Below are 17,486 nucleotides of genomic sequence, written 5' to 3'. Positions count from 1 at the left end.
CAAAGGTGCACAAAAGCCTTTTCAGTAACAATGAAAGTCCTATCTTACTCCCTGGCATGACTGTAGGAATTTTGTAAATCTATTTTTTTTTCTTTGGTTTGCTCATAGTCCAGTGTACATGCACAGGGTAGCATCAGAGTTCTAAAGACTAACAACATAGAAAAATATGCATTTTGGTAAAATACTTACAGAAAAACAGAAAGTGGTTTTACAAAATATTGTTAAAAGAGTGAACCGAAATCAGTGTGGTCATCTTCATTTTCTCTCACCATGGTATACATGGTATACATATAAAGTAGACAGGGTTATCATAACTATATGTAGTCCCAGTATCACATACAACAGCTCTTACTGCACTGAATAAGGACACTTCCACAGAAGTTTTCACACACACATAAATACACTCACTCTTTTTCCTTAGATTGGACACATGACACTAATCCAATGTGAGAAAAAAATGAATGAATCCTGGACATTGTTTAATTTTTCTTAAAACTTTCATAATATTTAGGAATAGTATTACATTTTACTGTCATTTGACAAGTGGAATGATAAAAATATTGTACTGACACTCAAAAATAAGAGAGATATTTTTAGAAAAATATGGTTGTTTGCAGTTGATTGTGTCTTCGAGCATTCATATCCATATGACGCTTCATCAAAAGGGTTTTCTCCTTCATCTTTTGTCCGGTTTTCTATGAAGGACAATGCTTTTTGCAGTTCTCCCGGCACGGCGCTACGGCTGATCACTGCAGCAGTGAAACTGTGTGGTCCAACACAGGTAACTTATGTGTCTTTATCCCCTGCCACATCAACAGTTTCCAGAAACAAAAAGAATCGGGTAGGCCTAAGTACACACAATGTTGTGCTCATTAGTTCAAACGTCAAGGAAAGTTCAATCAAAGGGGGAAAAGAAAAAGTTTCAACATCCAGTTTGAAGTCATTAGTCAAGACAGTTATGTACTGATAAAAGAAAAATCCCATTTCTGTCCCTCTGACAGTTTCTGGAGTGCATTTGTTTGCTGTGTAACTATACAATGGACATTGTAAAAACAATTGCTGGTCTGCTATACTGGAAATTTTGTGTGTAGCTTTTCCCTCCTGTGGTCCCCATGATGTTGATGAAAAGGTTGCAGTGGTCCTCCTGAGGATATAAAAATTTTAAAATCAAATTCAAGCATCTTCACTCAAAAGGATTTAATTTGTAAGGAAGGAAATGGATGATCAGTCTCAATAAATAAGATCAATTTACAACATTAGTTCTGAATCTCAAAAATGACCTTCATGACAACTAGGTCCCATCCATCCATTTAGACAAGTGCAACGTCCATTCCGTGGGTTACACAGAGCTCCATTTTCACAGTGGCAGCTCTCTGAACAATCAGGACCATAGCGATTCAGACTACAGTCTGACAAACAAACAAACAAAAAAAAAGAGTTTAATTCAAACGAATATTTTATGCAGCCGGAAATGGCAAAAAAATCTAAAAAAAAAACAACAAAAAACATGGTTACTTTTTTGGTAAATTTATTGTTGTTAACATTATCCTAGTTATGATTTTTGTAAGATTTACCTATATCACAATGAAGTCCTGTCTTCCCCGGTGCACACAGGCATTTGCCACTCACTGGATCACATGGTGTGTTTCTATCACAGTCACAAGTCTGAGTACACCCATGACCAAACTTTCCCTCTTCACATTCTGCATGAAACACAAGGGCGAAACAAGATCAGAAAAACCCAATTTAGACTCATCACAGAAAGGTGTTAAAGGGCAAAGCTGTTCTCACCTCTCTCACAACGGTTGCCTTGGTAACCTGCTGGGCATTGGCATTGGCCAGAACGAGGGTCACAAGGCACATTTTCTCTACAGTCACAAAACAGCTGGCAGTGGTGTCCATGGAAACCAGGAGGGCAAGCTTAATAATGATAAAAAAAGAATAATACATGTTTCCTCAGCAAGTCCATTTAGAACTATTAGTATGAGCAGTAAATGGTTGGATTGTTTGGGATAGGACAATAGAAAACAAATATTTGTGTACTGTTGTTCTCACCATGTTCACAGAGATGTCCATAATATCCAGGGCTACACTGGCACTCCCCCGTTACTCTGTCACATGTGCCGTTGTTCTTACATTCACATTGCTGTTGACAGTTAGCGCCATACCATCCTTGGGGACATTCTAAAAACAACATCCAACTCAGTAATGCACAGAGAACTGGACAACAGCACACTGTGATGCAAACATTTTTAACATTCTCAAATTTCTCTGAGTACACTGAGGTGGTGTATGCCAAACTCTGGTATACACCACCTCATATTTATACTCTCTCTAACACTATACCTATATCACAGCTGCCTCCAGTCCATCCTAGTCCACAGGTACAGTTTCCCGACACAGGGTCACACAATCCTCCATTACTGCAGTTACAACGGTATGCACAGGCCTCCCCAAACCAGCCTTTAGGACAGCCTAATACCCAGAAACACACATGCACGCACCCACACACACACACACACACACACACATACATTTGTACAATATCTTTTCAAGTACGATGCATACCAAATAGAACAAAGACAGCATTACTTTGTGGTCTCTAGTCTGCCAAACCTTGGCCGCAGTCCTCCCCTCGCTGCCCAGCCTTGCACACACATCTGCCCGTGATGGGGTCGTTCCTGGCACCCTTTCCACACAGTGCCACTTGGGCACAATCCTGCCCATAATGCCCTGCTGGGCATGCTGTGAAAAAAAAGACAACCACAGTGATTTTTTCATCATAAATCCAGGACTGGTTCTGATAACCAGAGTAACGGCCAAACATACAATACCCCCCATTATTTTGGATATTGTTTTTTTTGTTGTTGTTCCTTTTGTTGTTGGTATTCTTTTTTCATCTTTTGTCTTTTTGCATGTATTACTGTACTCACTGATATTGCAGTTTGCCCCAATAAATCCTGGAGGACACAAACAGGTCCCAGTGGTGGTCTGACAGACTCCATTATTTAGACACTGGCACCGGCGTTCACAGTTAGGTCCATATTGGCCCTCCTCACACTCTAGCATTTCAACATGACGGAATCAAGGTCACTATGTAGCTCAAGGTCACCCAGTTTATACTGCACCTCATCTTAACTCACAAAAAAAACCCCAGTTTCTTTTCCCATGATTTAGCTTCATATACTACTTATTACAGCATCTGTTGCCAATATTCCAACTGACATAATTTCAGAAATGAATGAAGACAAGCTTACCTAAATCACAGTTGTTGCCTTGGTAACCTGGAGCACAGTAGCAGAGTCCAGTAACAGGGTGGCATAACTGATTAGCTGCTGAGCACTGACACACCTGATTACAGTTCAGCCCAAATGTGCCAGGCTGGCAAACTACAACACAAGAATGACATATCTCCCTATTGGTACTACTAATGGAGCTTTATTACATTTGTAACTGAGCAATAGAACAAAAGAAGTTATTTATGCATTCATTCTACTGAAAAGTGATTTCGTAATGTTACAGCACCAAACGATAATTAATTGTTAAATTTATATATAATCTTCCACTGGTTTAATAATACCTGACTTAATTCTTAATGCTATTGTAATTCTTAAAAGCTGTGGTAAGTGCTTTAGAATCAGAAACAGAATTTTATAGTATATAATGAACATATATGCCATATACACTGTATGCATATGAATGAGAAATCTGACTTAGTGAATTTTGTCCCTGCACGTACAAACTCTAATGTACAACATACAACATTAATAAATTAACAATTAAGCATTCATGATGTATAATGGACTAGTTGATAAGTTTTACTATAGATGCATATGTATTCATGTCCACATATGGCTGTATATATATTGAATGGAGAGGATGGCTTCACCGTTACAAACTATAAATAAGTTAAGACAGTTACACTATGTTCCAGCAGTACTCACTCTGTTCACAGCCGTTTCCCGTAAACCCCGGGGGACAGCCACATTCCCCAGTCACGTGATTACAAGAAGTGCCATGGGGGCAGACACAACGCTGTGAACAATCCTTCCCATATGAGCCAGGAAAACAGACTGCAGTACACACAGACAGGCAAGAATGTTACCAGCCTCAACAACAGCAATAGCACACCTCTGCCACTAGAGGGCAGTAAAGGGGAGAAACATTTTCTACAATGTTAGTGCACTTTTGGAAAATCAGGGACAATCACATACAGAGCATTTGTATATACATACAGTATATATAGGGTGAGTCAGCTATAGTGTGAACTGTGAGCGTATGACTCACTTTTCTCACAGCGCAGTCCCCTCCAGCCCGGTGGACATAAACAGGCTCCTGTGACATGATCACAGGGGGCGTTGTGTTCACACTGACACTGCTCCTCACAGCCAAGACCAAAAAATCCTGCCACGCAGGCTGTTCAGTGTCACAACGCACAGACACAGGGAGTTTTTACTATTGGACTTAACCTCCTCAGAGCATTTATCATGTAACAGCCATAAAATCAGTAACTATGAATGTGCTTGTCACCTTTCTCACAGCGCTGGCCCACCCATCCTGCTGGACATGAGCACTCTCCACTCTGCCGGTTACACACTCCTCCATTCTCACACACACACTCCTGCTGACAGTCAATACCATACCAGCCTGGGGCACACTCTGTAAGGGATGACACAGGAAGGACAGACTTCAGTGTCTGTTTCAAACTTCAATCTGGGATCGAAGTTTATTTTAGACATTAAGTCTGAATCATAATAACGGGCGGGCTTTGATAAGAGAACAGGCAGATCTGAAACGCTGGTTAATAAACATTTGTAAACACTAACTTCAATAAAGGTTTTTTTTAATATGAAACACAAGAAAGGTACAGGAGAGGAACTCCTACATCATTTTTTCACTACAATTGTATGTGTCAGGTTCTAAATGCAATTAGTGTTTCTCACTCACCCAGTTCACATGCAACCCCAGTCCACCCGCTGGGACACGTGCAGTGTCCGCTGATGTGATCACATGACCCTCCGTTCTGGCATAGGCAGTGCTGGTGGCAGCCAATCCCATAGAAGCCAGCAGAACAGGCTGGGAGAAAAAAAAGGCAACGAGCAGGGTGAAACCACAAATATGTTCCAACACTACAGTCAAAAAACAAGGACAATATCTTCTTTTTACTGTTGTCTCTCTCAGATGTTGTGGTCTAATGCCTTGAGAAGGTCTTTGGGGTGAAGGTGTAATGTGAGCATGTCTGCTAGAGAATAAAAACCACTAGGTGAAGAAAACCGCAGGACGCACACATTCCCACATAATGAAGAAATGCATTGAATCACACACATGTTTCAGGAAAAGTGTAACAGCGATCAAGGAAACTCTCATGCGATGTGAGAATAAATCAACCATAGGTTTCTTCAGAAGAAAGTGTAGACCCCAGATGTGGGAAATTTATAGCCTGCTTTTCAAGGTTTAATATCAGGATTTAATATTGGGAATGGTTTCTGATTGTTACTCTAAGGCGTATAGATAACTCACCTTCCTCACAACCGGGTCCGGTCCAGCCTGGCCCACATTCGCACTTCCCATTCACCGGGTCACAGGTGGCATTGTTGTGGCAGTTACAGGTTTGATTGCAACCTGGTCCAAATGTGTTTGCTTGGCATGCTGTCACAAGAGGTTAGAGCGAGTACAAAGATGTCAAATTCTTTTAGAACCTGAATATGCAGTGCATTTTCATGAAATATTGCATTATTAAGTTTAAGTTTATTGGCCCAGCAGTGGCCTGCAAACACATCTCTGAAAGAAGTCAGACTGGTATCAACTACTTTATGTAACTGAACAATGAGTGTGTAGATGTTTGAACTTCTTCAGTAGCACCATGAGACCCAAGAACATCTGCTTGACTACTTAAAGAGCTTACTTTAAATGATGATTTACTTTAAATCGAGTCACAGGAGATGGAGGGAATACAGTCTGTAGACATTTCCCATTGTATCATATTATGATTACACTGCATTTTGTGAGTACCACAGTGAGAAAGTCTTACCGGTGTTGCATTGGGGGCCAATCCAGCCAGGGGGGCAAAGACAGGTTCCTGTCATGTGGTGACATCGCCCACCATGTAAGCAATTACATTTCTGCTGACAGTCCAGACCATGGAAACCTTCAGGACAGGCTGAAAACACATACACACACACACACACACACACACACACACACACACACACACACACACACACACGCACAAACACACACCCCACACACACACAGATGTTAATAGATCAAATCCAGCAGAAGTAAACCAGTAAACCAGATGTCTTGCTTGCTCTATCTTACATTTTTCGCAGTATGTCCCAGTCCAGCCTGGCAGGCATGTACAAGCACCACTGACATGTTCACAAGCTGCACTATTATCACACTGGCACCTGTGACGACAGCCTGGACCAAAGAACCCTTCAGGGCACTCTGCAACAGCACAAAAAAAAAAAAAAAAAGTAAAAACATCATCTTTTAGTGTGATGCCATTATAACACATGTTCTAACAACATCTCACCAGTGTGTCTCTGTGCCACAGAGAGACACTAATGAGAATCTGAGAGTCCCATACTTTGATCGCAGCGTGGTCCAGTAAAACCTGCCTCACAGTTACACTGCCCAGTCACCGCGTCACAGCTCCCATCTGTGTTTTTACAGTCACACGCGTTGGCACAGTCTGCTCCCCAATGTCCAGGGTCACAGGCTGCCACAATAAGAAAAAATCACAGCTCGTTAAATTCAATAGTTCATTTTTGCTGTTTATATGCGTGCCTGTCATTGCTACATCCACACTGTAAAAAAATGTTTCTTTATAAGAGTACCAGTTATAATCTATAATTGTGAGATTGTGAGATTAAAACTGTTCAGATTAATAGGCAAATTATTAGTGAAGTGGTCCAGTTTGCCTAAGCGATGAGTTTTCCCACTGAAGCCGTGAAGTAATGTATTTTCATTTTAAGTTAATCTTACATTTACTCTTCAGTAAAGGGTGTTGGAGAATACACCAATGGGTGAAAAGAGAACTAAATGTGTGTTTGTGTCTTTCACCTTTCTTGCAGTTGTGCCCGGTCCAGCCATCCATACAAGTACAACGGCCTGTGACGTGGTGACAGAGTCCACTGTTCTCACACAAACAGCGATGCTGACAACCCAGACCAAAGTGTCCCACTGGGCAGACTGCAGAGGAATACCACTAACAGTCAGGAAAAGCAATTCACTCTTTGATGGCTGTGCACACCATCCTAATGGATTCCCTGCATTGGAGGGACATTACTGTGTGCGACATACAAGCCTCAACCCAAAAGGCATTTCTTACCATTTTCACAGAGCCTTCCTTCATATCCTGGCAGGCAGATGCATGTTCCATTCACTTTATCACACACTCCGCTGTTCTCACAGACCGGACACTGCTCTGCACAGGCCAAACCCCAAGTCCCATTAACACACTCTGGATGCAAAACAATACAGATAAAAACAGAGAAATCTGAGTAAGTCCACAAATCATCAACAATGATTTAACTGTCTCTGTTCAGTGACAGGTTTTTTTTTTTTTTGCTTTTTTGTCTTTTCAGTATAACCTGTAACTGCTCCCAGGTATATTAAATGCAACTGATGTGAATGTGCCTCTACATTTGAGGTATTAGATTGATGATTTCATACAAAACAAGAAATAGTGCGTGCCAGGAATGATTTTAAATGAAATATAGTGTAATTTCCACTGCTCCAAAGCCCAGCCCTGATATTTCACTGAACCTCTATAGACAGAGAGCATGTGCAGAGTGAGCGTGCTGCTATATTACCACAGTGTACTGAATAAGAGTCTTTGTGCCAGAGCCTCAGGCCAAACTAAACTGTTCCTGCAGCCTGCACTGTAGAGGAACCTGACACTGTTTTGGTGCCATTATTCTCTTGGAGCTGAAACAGGCACTGTGATTGGCAATACAAAAAAATCATACTGCTGCTTTCTCCTCTAACCCCACCATTGTAGGTGTCCTGACAGACCTGTGGCACCAATATACAAACACAGACACAGACACACACAGACACACACACACACACACACACACACACACACACACACACACACACACACACACATCCGCCTCAACACTGCTGACATCCCAGTCGGGCATCCCACATGGTCATTTACAGCTATTAGCCCTTGCTCTCTTGTTAAGCACTGAGTTTAACTGGCTGTATGCCTTTGTATGCCTTTCCTTTTTCCAGACAGTATTACCTCTCGTGATGCATTTCAATATGTGCAACACACAGAGAGTTCATCTGAAAGAACAGCAAGCAAGGGTTCATATATTATCATGTCATTGCACTGTGATGTTTGGCTGAGTTTTAACAGACAGTGGTGAACCTGGCTAAGAATAGATCTAAACTTAAAGCAGTCTCTCGTCTCTTCTTACATTTCTTCCTCTTTCACCTCCTTCCAGGCTCCCACATTGAGTTCACAATCCAAAAGTCCAAACGGACCAGAATGGAAAGTCATTAAAAGTGGAATCAAAACATACTTTTTTTTCCCCCTAACATGGTTACTGCTTGGCAAGCCCTGTGAGGTCACATAGTTGAATGGAACCTCCTGTCAGGCAGATACTGGTTTCGGGAACACATATAACAAAGGAAATTAACCTTCTTTTTGGCTCGTGAGGTCTTACCTCTTTCACAGCGCTCTCCAGTTCTTCCGGCCGGACAGTGGCACTGCCCGTTTACTGCATCGCACGCTGCTCCAGAGCAGTCACAAGACAGAGAGCATCCAGGTCCATAACTGCCCTCTGTACATTCTGTCACACAAAACATGTACTCTTTACCCATACATCATCTTAAACTTTCAGCCAAGAAGTCTTGCAAATTATGTAAGCAACGGAGACACTATGAAGCATTCAAGCAGCAACAGCAATAGTGTTTGTCATCCAAACTAAATTGGACAGATTCTCTTTTTGATTGCTTCCAGAACTCAAGCAGAGCTCAACAGGAAAACAAATTGAGGCAAGCTGTCCTCTGTCCCCTCTCAACTTTTCCAGATTAAAGATATATTTGTTCAGTATCATCAGGGAACTGTTATATCATTCCAATACACATATGACTATGCCAAACAGTGTACTTACATATTACAAAAAAAATACAACTTAAGAGGAAAATATCTTGGTCTGCTCTGTTTTGACAAACCTGGAGAACTTGTAATTTCACGTACAGTTACATCTCTCTGGCTGAAATTAGTCAAAGCTCTCCAGACCTCAGCTACTGCTCTGCTTCTTGAGGTCAAATTTTCAATGTCTGGCAGTGCAGTGTGGCAGAACAGCTGATGAACAGGAGGAAACAGCAGGAGAGAAGCTATGGGAGTACTTAGATAAGCCCTGCTTTGACCCACACAAGTCAGCTACCTGACAGCAATAGCAGTGCAGGGTGAGAATCTGTGCACAGACCACTGAGGTCAAACTGAGAGCAGGAACAAGGATTTAAGTTCCTTTCCCCCTGCCACTTGTCTTGGCCACAGTTCACCCAGCATCCAAACCAAAACAACCTTCCTCAAAAAGGCCAAAGAGTTCGGGGAATGGTAGAGCGTGTGTCGGGGCAGCTAGCGATCCGTCAGTACGACTCCCCCTTTGCTCCCTGTTGTTTCTAATTGATGGCAGATGCAACATTCTGATCATTTAATGGCTTCCAGTCGCAGTGGCCTGACTGCCAGCTCAGGGTTTCTATAAAAATATTCTATATATTTCCATACCCCCTTCAGGTCCCATGGTGTGGAGCATACTGGGGCACTGTGAACAGGCTGTGGGGGCTCTGGACTACCTACAGTGAGACTTTCTTAGACTCAGCTTCAGGCCTTCAGGACAATTTCCACATTCCTTCCCTAAATCAGGTCTGGAGGAGAATTGAATATAAAGAAATCTTGTGCATATCATTTCAAGCAGCTGTCTGTCAGTGGGCCAAAAGTTGCGGATTCCAACATGGCGGGATGACGGAAAGGTCTGCCGAAAAACTAAACGGCATTTCCAGTGTTCAGATTATTTATTTACCCCTTAATTTCAAAACGGAATAATTTAAATACTGAGGAGCTAACCGTGTATACTTGCGGGAAAAATCACAAATCAAAAAATCAATTGCGGGACCACACATGGCACAGATATTTGACCGGGTTTTTATTGTTGTTCACATTTTCAAACCCTGCACCATATCCACATGCTGTTTGCAATGCTTCACAGAAGTAGAGTAGTTCAGTACAGATCTGTGACTCATATGCAGCTGATGTCCCTGTTCAGCAGACAAATGTGGGGTGGAAAAGACAAAGTGTAATAAATCAGATGTCAGCAGCACTTCCAGATAATGATTAACTCAAGCAAGAGGAGTCAAGCAACAGACAACGTGGAAGCACTTTGAAATGTGTAATTATCTACACGTTAATACTGATAACCATAAATCCACTGTGATGGGGTTTTTCCTGTAAAGGGAAGGAAAGTTGTTCTTTTTTTTAATCTGACAGCAGGCCTTAGCGTTGTGGGTCATATCGTTACAAACCTTGGTCACAGTTCTGCCCATGCAGACCTGCTGGGCAGTGGTGCTGGCAGTCCCCTGTCACATGATGGCAAGAAATTCCAGTTGGGCACTGACATTTCCTCTTACATCCTACACCATAGAACCCACTGTCACATTCTGGAAAAAAATATAAACAGATTACAAATTACAAATGCACAACCAGAAAACATTGTGGTATAACCAGTCTGGAAAAAAAACGACTGTATGTATTTTATAAAACCGATCCTTGGACCACTGACCCTGGTTGCAAGTCTTGCCTTGGTACCCAGGTTTACACACACAGGTGCCATAGCGACGGTGGCACTCCTGAGAGTTCCTTTGCACACACGGACACTCCTCTGAACAGCCTGGTCCATACGTCCATTTAGGGCACGCTGTTACAAAACACACAGGCTACAATTAGATCTGTACAGAGAGCCAAGTTTACTATTCAGTAAATAAAATAAGCAGTTTACAGTCATTCAATGAAAGAATAAAGACTGAGGAAACAATCTTTTGCAGAAAATGACAATATGACAAAGCACATGAACAGTATGAATGGAAACTCATGGTGGGAAAATACAGGGGTGGAACACATAAGCTATTAAACAGATATCTTTCATAATACTTAAGGGCCAGGACAAAATGTGGAAGGTGGGAGACAGAGAGAGAGGAAACAGAGGTGTAATTTGTGATATGTTGTGTGAGACTCACGCAGGTGGCAGAACCTGCCGTAGAGTCCAGGGTCACACAGACAGGCTCCGTAGGTGCGATGACAGCGGCCATTGTTGGCACAGTTACATTTTTTATTACAGTGTTTCCCATAAAAGCCTTTTGGACAGCCTGTGAGTCACAGAGAGCTGGCCTGAATCTCTTCCTCCACAGTTCACCATTCACATGCTTATATTACAAAAATGTACAGGAGTGACCACAAAAAAAGGTTCTAAAGCTTATATCTAAAGCTTATATTTAAAATCCTCTTATAATCTGTGGTCCCCATTCACTCACCATCCTGACACATTTCTCCACTGACTCCGGGCGGGCAGCGGCAGTGCCCGGTCACCGGATCACAGGTGCCTCCATTCTTACACTTACAGGTGAAGGAGCAGTTCCTGCCAAATGTGCCCTCCGGACAGGCTGGTGGACAGACAGAACGAGATTATGCGTCACTGATGTTTAGAATACTGCATTTAATCTTTGTCTAGCCCATGCTGTGAGTTTGAGCTCACTCTGGTTGCAGATAATGTCCGTCCAGCCGTCTGGGCAATCGCAACCATTCCGCTCAACATTACACTCTCCTCCGTTGGAGCAGTCATCACACGACAGGCTGCAGTCATGGCCAAATGTGTTGTTCAAACAGACTATGAATAGTACAAGAGAGGGATTGAGAGAAAATTTGTAAAAATACTCATTTATAACGTGAGTCACAAGCAGCTGCCTCTCTCACAGCAGGCGAGAAGTGACAGCAGGAAATGCATTTAATTGTGGTTAGAAGACTGATAAAAAAAAAAAAAAAAAAAAAAACAGGATCAGACCATATTTCTCAGAGAGGGTGCTCTCAGCCCGTAGCTCTCCCAGACCCTCCTCATAGTCATCATAGCGCTCTAATGGCAGAGCGTAGTCCTGCAGCAGAGTGATCTGAGGCAGGGGTCTTTCAACCACCAAATGACTGGACAATGCTTCCACTGTCCTCTCCAGAGCTAGACACAGAGAGAGAGAGAAAGAGAAAAAAGAAAGGAGAAGAAAGAGAAGGAGAAAGAGAAAGTATCAGAAAATATCAGAAAAATAAGCCTAGTCTATCATTTAACTCAAATCGCTTTTGAATTTGAACACACAGGAAGCAAAATAAATGTTTCCAGACCAAAGGGGTGAAGCACTGGCTTGAAGATGATCAAAAGATAGAGAGGACTCACGTATGCACTGGTGTCTGTCCTCAGCCAGGCGATGCCCCAATCGACAGAAGCACTGATAGGACCCGGCTGTGTTCTGGCAGGTATGATCGCAGCCTCCGTTATCAGAGACGCACTCATCCACATCTAAAGAGGTCCACATTTCACAAAACTCTGTTAAAAACATTTTTCTAAAACATTTCTTCTCCACCTCAACACCCTATTACAAAATGGTATTTATTGTGCTTAGAAAACAATTATTCAGTGATTTTTATTGAGCAATAAACTAAAATTAAAATGTACTGTACCATCACAACCACATCCATCTGAATTGAGTCTGTATCCTGCCCTGCAATAGCACTCGTATCCCCCAGGGTAATTAGTGCAGTCCTGCTCACAGCACGAAGTTCCATCTCCGCATTCATCCACATCTGTAAGAAACAAACAACAATACTGAATCTGCGAAAACACACAGAAACCACAACTGTTTATTTAATCACAGCTTACAAAGTGTTTGTATAAGCACATTTCCAGGTATCTAGAGGAGTGCTTATTCTAAAAAAAACTTCTGGGTGAAAGCCAGGGGAGAACAGGAAGGGCCCAATAAACTACTGAAGTTAAGCTTGCCAAAGAGAAACAGAGCCATAATTTCATAAGTATTAAACATTCATTTTATTCATGTTTGCAAAACATTACAAATGTCATACAACAGAATCAATGATGGTAATCTCATTTCAAGGTCAAGTGGATTATGTAGCTTGGAGGCTTGGTTTCTAAAGCTTTTGTTGCTGTACCAGAGGTTCCTTGGAAGGATAAAATCCAATATCTGGTCTGATCACTTTCAGGTTATAAATTAGGAACAGTCTCAACACAGTTAGGTTCTGATAGACATTCCTCTTACCCAAACAAGTCTTTAAGTCATCATCAAGCTGGTATCCAGTGTTACAGCTGCAAACAGGCCCAAGAGTGCCATGTTGACAGTGGTGAGAGCAGCCTCCATTTCCAGTTTCACAACTGTTAACAATCTCCATTTCAATACCTGAAAAGAGACCATACACCAGTCACAAGATGACATTTCACTTTCACCACAATACCACTTTGAAGAGAATCAAATCCACAAACTCATAAATACTTGGATAATATTGCGTTTTGTCTTGGAACTGAAGTGAAATGGATTTGTGTGTGCGTGTGTGTGTGTGTGCGTGCGTGCGTGTGTGTCCCCTTCAGGTGCATGAAAATGAAAAGGAACTCACGGTAACATTTCCTGCCATCGGAGCCCAGTTCGTATCCAGGGTTACAGATGCAGGAGAAAGAGCCAGGGTTGTTATGGCAGCCATGCGCACAGGCAGCCTGGCCCGTCTCACACTCATCAATGTCTGAAACAAAGAGAGAACGTGGGAAAGGTCTTTGAAAACCTTTGCTCTGTTTCCATTCTGCACTCCTGGTGAGAGAGTGACGTTTGAACATCCCAATGCTTAGGCCTCATCACAACACATTATGAAATTTCCTCACTTACAGTCTGTATCACTCAAAATGCAATGACATCTCCAGTCTCAACTTTATCATTTGTATAGTTAGCGACAGATTTTTAGGGTGCATTTTCACAAAACCAGATTAGAATACATCATATGCTAATTCAGAAAGTGGTTTTGACAGAAATGCTGTGATGGAAAATAACACTGGCTCGCTCTAAAGTCACTCCATGTTGTAAATGAATATTTCTGGCCAAGCTTGAGAGAATCAGCTCAATTCCACATTCCCTCAGTCATCTCCTCTCTTTTCAAAACAGTGTTTCCACTGTTCTCCATTCTCCAAAGCCATGAGAGATAAATATCATAAAATTCAAAGCTAGGCATCACTGTGATGAATTTCCAGAAGAAAAAGCATGTCCATAATTGTGGAAGTGAGATGAGCAGAAGTGAATACTTCAACTATTATTCACAGCACTGTCAGAATAATTTACCTTCACAGCTCCGTCTGTCCTGGGCCAGTCTGAACCCTCTGTGGCACTCACACTGGGCCCGACCACGGTCATTGTGACATTTGTGCATGCAGCCTCCATTTCTGTCTGCACACGGGTTCCTAACTGCAACATATATGCATATGTTATGTGCCGCAAATTTACTGTATTGTTCAATGATGGAAAATCTCTTTCCAAAATCATTACTCACTCACTCTCTCTCTCTCTCTCTCTCTCTCTCACACACACACACACACACACACACAACTGTTGCTCCACACAACAACACCACACTAGGATTCTGTAAAGCCCATTATGTAGCAAAACCTTCTTGTGATCATGGAGACAAAGCCTCAAAACCACATGCACACACACACACACACACACACAAATACATAGTATATGTGTGTGTGCTTGGTTAGGTAAATTAGACCTGTTTGGCAGTACAGTAACAGTTATGGTTTCAGTTTAAAAAGACACAGTTAACACTTTCTATGAATGGAGGTTACAATGGCTAACATTATCCCTTATACAGAACTGTGCACATAATCATAAAAGTGTAAGGACTTTACTGAACAATTTAAGGATTGCAGGGCACCAGTAGTGTGGGAAGTTAGAAGAGCATTTACAGCTCAAACAGTGCAGAGAAAAGCTTTCCTAAATATAAGAAATAACCTTAAAGAATGAAACCATCTGGCGCGCATTCTGATATTAAGCAGGAGGGAGCAACAAATAATGTCAGCTATAAACCTTCAAGTGGCATAAAACACATTTTATTAGAAGAGAGACATTCCACAGACAGGCAGGTAATTTCAGGTCAAATGTATACAGAGTTTTTGGCCAGCTGCTGAGATTGAATTTTGTAACAAATCAATTTCTTGACAAACTATTTTCCTCTCAGGTCACTTAATCTACGCTTGCAGACTTTCTCCATCAGCACTTTACAGACTTCTGTCTCCTCATGTGACAACTTGACTCTTAGTGCAACTTAGCTTGTCATCACCCATCTCTGAATGTTAGCTCTTCACTCTAAGAACAATGGCTGTGGTTAGTCTCAGAACACTAGTTCTGCAAGCCATTCTAAAATGAAAGTGAATTCTGGCAAGCATTTCTGAGTCGATGTTGATGTTGTCAAGACGACAACCAAGTGGAACTAACGTTAGGTTCTCTCGGTGGAAAGTGCTTAAAAGTAATTTCAGTGCATGCCAAAATGCAGAGTAATTTAACACATTTCAGTCCCCCTACCATTCACAACCCCACAGACTGGCTCTATTTCTTTTCTCAGCGCATTTCATTTCACTGGCTTGCGTTTTATATGTCCATAAGCACTGAATGTTGTATAGGCCAACATTAAATGGGACAACCAAAATACATGCATTTTTTTCAGAACCCAGTATACTATCAGTAAGTCATTATTAAACATGATACGTCTTCACTGGCTGGTGTGATCACATGTGCTTCATAGCTTCATGACAGACACCTGCTGAAACACTCCCCAGAGGTCCACTGACATGCTACACATAAGGTTCTTATAACCACATCAAGACACAGCATTAGCACTGCCATCGAGTGAGAGCTGAGCTGAGCTGAGCTGAGCTGTGATACCTCCTAAGTACATCTAAGGACTCAACGGATATCTGAGCCTTTATGTCCTTATTTTTCTCCTTTCCTATGGATTATAAACTCTCTGACTAGGATTGCGTTCACCGCTATGACCAAAAATCAAATTATGTTTTCATTCATGATTTTAATGGCAGTTTGATTTTATGAATGAGGTTTTTTAATTTCTTTTCCATTTTAAAATATCGAATAGCTTAGTATTTCCTTTTTTTCCACTTTTTCTTCCTTCTTTTTTAAATTTTTGTTTCATGGCATGTCTAACCATGTCTGCTAGACTACATTAGCAAAACTTTGTCCTGTTCTAGTCCAAACCCCTTAAATGGGCCTTGATTGGCTGAGTCATGGGTGTTTGTGTTGGGTCAGATCAAAAGTGGGCACACAATGCAGCTCTGTTTAAAGAGAGCTGACTACCTCTAGTCCATGGTTTTTACCAGCCTTACCGGGTAAAACACGATGAAATCAAAGCAAAACATCGGCTTGGACTTTTATAGTCATGTATGACATCAGTGTAGCTTACATTCTATGAAAGCAGGAAGGGCTGTCAAAGCATAGGCAATGCAGTTAGCTGTTATTCTTCCTCATACCCATCCTGGCAAATAGAACAGTCCCTTTCGAGTTCAAAAGCCTGGCCCAAACCTTGCACTTTTATGGTTGAAAGATGATGCTTAGTTTAATGTCACGCATTCTTATTATTCAATCATCTGGAGCCCATCTGTCATATGGCTCTTACTCAGAATGAATTCTTATCCATGGCAGAAATCCATCATTCCCCTTTTGAACAGACACTGGAATAGTGAAGTTATCATCACCCACCAGTATCAGTACATCAACTGTGTGCAGAATGAATGTCAGTGAAAGGTTACACAGTACTCACGCTTGCAGCGTTTGCCATCGGCAGCGAGCTGGTAGTTTGGTCTGCAGCGGCACTGGAAATGGACGGAGGAGATTTGGACGCATTCCTGTTCACAGCCTCCGTTACTGATGGCACAGGACTGGACAGCTGGGAGATATTTTGATAATCATTTACAGGAATTAGTGAAGTGAATAAAACAGTGTATTGTCAATGGACAAGCAAACTGACATGGAACGACCTGTTAAACAGACTGAAAACTTTTAGTGCTGCTTATAAAAACATCACAGCCTAAGGTTCATTTCAGTTGCCTACCACAGACAAATTTAAAAACTTTTTCTTGTGTAAATTTGTCACAAAATTAATTGCATGAATGACACTGAAACAACTATTGAATCTTCCTGTCACTGGAATCATCCAAGATGTTAGCCTGAGAGAACATTTAGCTGAACAAATAGCTGAATTATTCAAGATTTAATAATCATCTCCTGTGAGAAAACCTAACCTCTTCCATCAGACAAAAAAATTCTGTCAGAAAAAAGAAAAAAAAAGAAAAACATGCCTCCCATTTTCATCAAAGTTGCGGAATATAATGAGCACTTATTAAGTCATTCCACTGAGT

The 17,486-nt window shown here is 41.6% G+C and overlaps 1 protein-coding gene across 1 annotated transcript in view; it reads right to left on the bottom strand.

The window, feature by feature from the left end:
- Positions 1 to 1,269: 1,269 nt before the first annotated feature.
- megf6a (multiple EGF-like-domains 6a) overlaps positions 1,270 to 17,486 on the bottom strand; it is a 54,031-nt gene continuing 37,814 nt past the window's right edge. The window contains exons 6-36 of the mRNA XM_030767736.1: positions 16,889 to 17,014; positions 14,398 to 14,520; positions 13,688 to 13,810; positions 13,336 to 13,473; positions 12,743 to 12,865; positions 12,459 to 12,581; positions 12,081 to 12,245; positions 11,775 to 11,906; positions 11,554 to 11,682; positions 11,260 to 11,388; positions 10,806 to 10,940; positions 10,549 to 10,683; positions 8,685 to 8,810; positions 7,337 to 7,468; positions 7,069 to 7,197; positions 6,593 to 6,724; positions 6,322 to 6,450; positions 6,032 to 6,160; positions 5,521 to 5,649; positions 4,948 to 5,076; positions 4,531 to 4,659; positions 4,288 to 4,416; positions 3,945 to 4,073; positions 3,258 to 3,389; positions 2,934 to 3,062; positions 2,617 to 2,745; positions 2,347 to 2,475; positions 2,056 to 2,184; positions 1,792 to 1,920; positions 1,575 to 1,703; positions 1,270 to 1,409 (exon numbers count right to left, since the gene is read on the bottom strand). Coding sequence (XP_030623596.1) covers positions 1,270 to 1,409; positions 1,575 to 1,703; positions 1,792 to 1,920; positions 2,056 to 2,184; positions 2,347 to 2,475; positions 2,617 to 2,745; positions 2,934 to 3,062; positions 3,258 to 3,389; positions 3,945 to 4,073; positions 4,288 to 4,416; positions 4,531 to 4,659; positions 4,948 to 5,076; positions 5,521 to 5,649; positions 6,032 to 6,160; positions 6,322 to 6,450; positions 6,593 to 6,724; positions 7,069 to 7,197; positions 7,337 to 7,468; positions 8,685 to 8,810; positions 10,549 to 10,683; positions 10,806 to 10,940; positions 11,260 to 11,388; positions 11,554 to 11,682; positions 11,775 to 11,906; positions 12,081 to 12,245; positions 12,459 to 12,581; positions 12,743 to 12,865; positions 13,336 to 13,473; positions 13,688 to 13,810; positions 14,398 to 14,520; positions 16,889 to 17,014 — 4,049 coding nt within the window. The remainder of the gene's footprint in view (positions 1,410 to 1,574; positions 1,704 to 1,791; positions 1,921 to 2,055; positions 2,185 to 2,346; positions 2,476 to 2,616; positions 2,746 to 2,933; positions 3,063 to 3,257; positions 3,390 to 3,944; positions 4,074 to 4,287; positions 4,417 to 4,530; positions 4,660 to 4,947; positions 5,077 to 5,520; positions 5,650 to 6,031; positions 6,161 to 6,321; positions 6,451 to 6,592; positions 6,725 to 7,068; positions 7,198 to 7,336; positions 7,469 to 8,684; positions 8,811 to 10,548; positions 10,684 to 10,805; positions 10,941 to 11,259; positions 11,389 to 11,553; positions 11,683 to 11,774; positions 11,907 to 12,080; positions 12,246 to 12,458; positions 12,582 to 12,742; positions 12,866 to 13,335; positions 13,474 to 13,687; positions 13,811 to 14,397; positions 14,521 to 16,888; positions 17,015 to 17,486) is intronic.

This window comes from Chanos chanos, chromosome 3, assembly GCF_902362185.1.
Source record: "Chanos chanos chromosome 3, fChaCha1.1, whole genome shotgun sequence".
NCBI classification, from domain to species: Eukaryota; Metazoa; Chordata; class Actinopteri; order Gonorynchiformes; family Chanidae; genus Chanos; species Chanos chanos.
The sequence above is the reverse complement of the archived record's forward strand: the minus strand, read 5'-3'. Positions and strand labels throughout refer to the sequence as shown.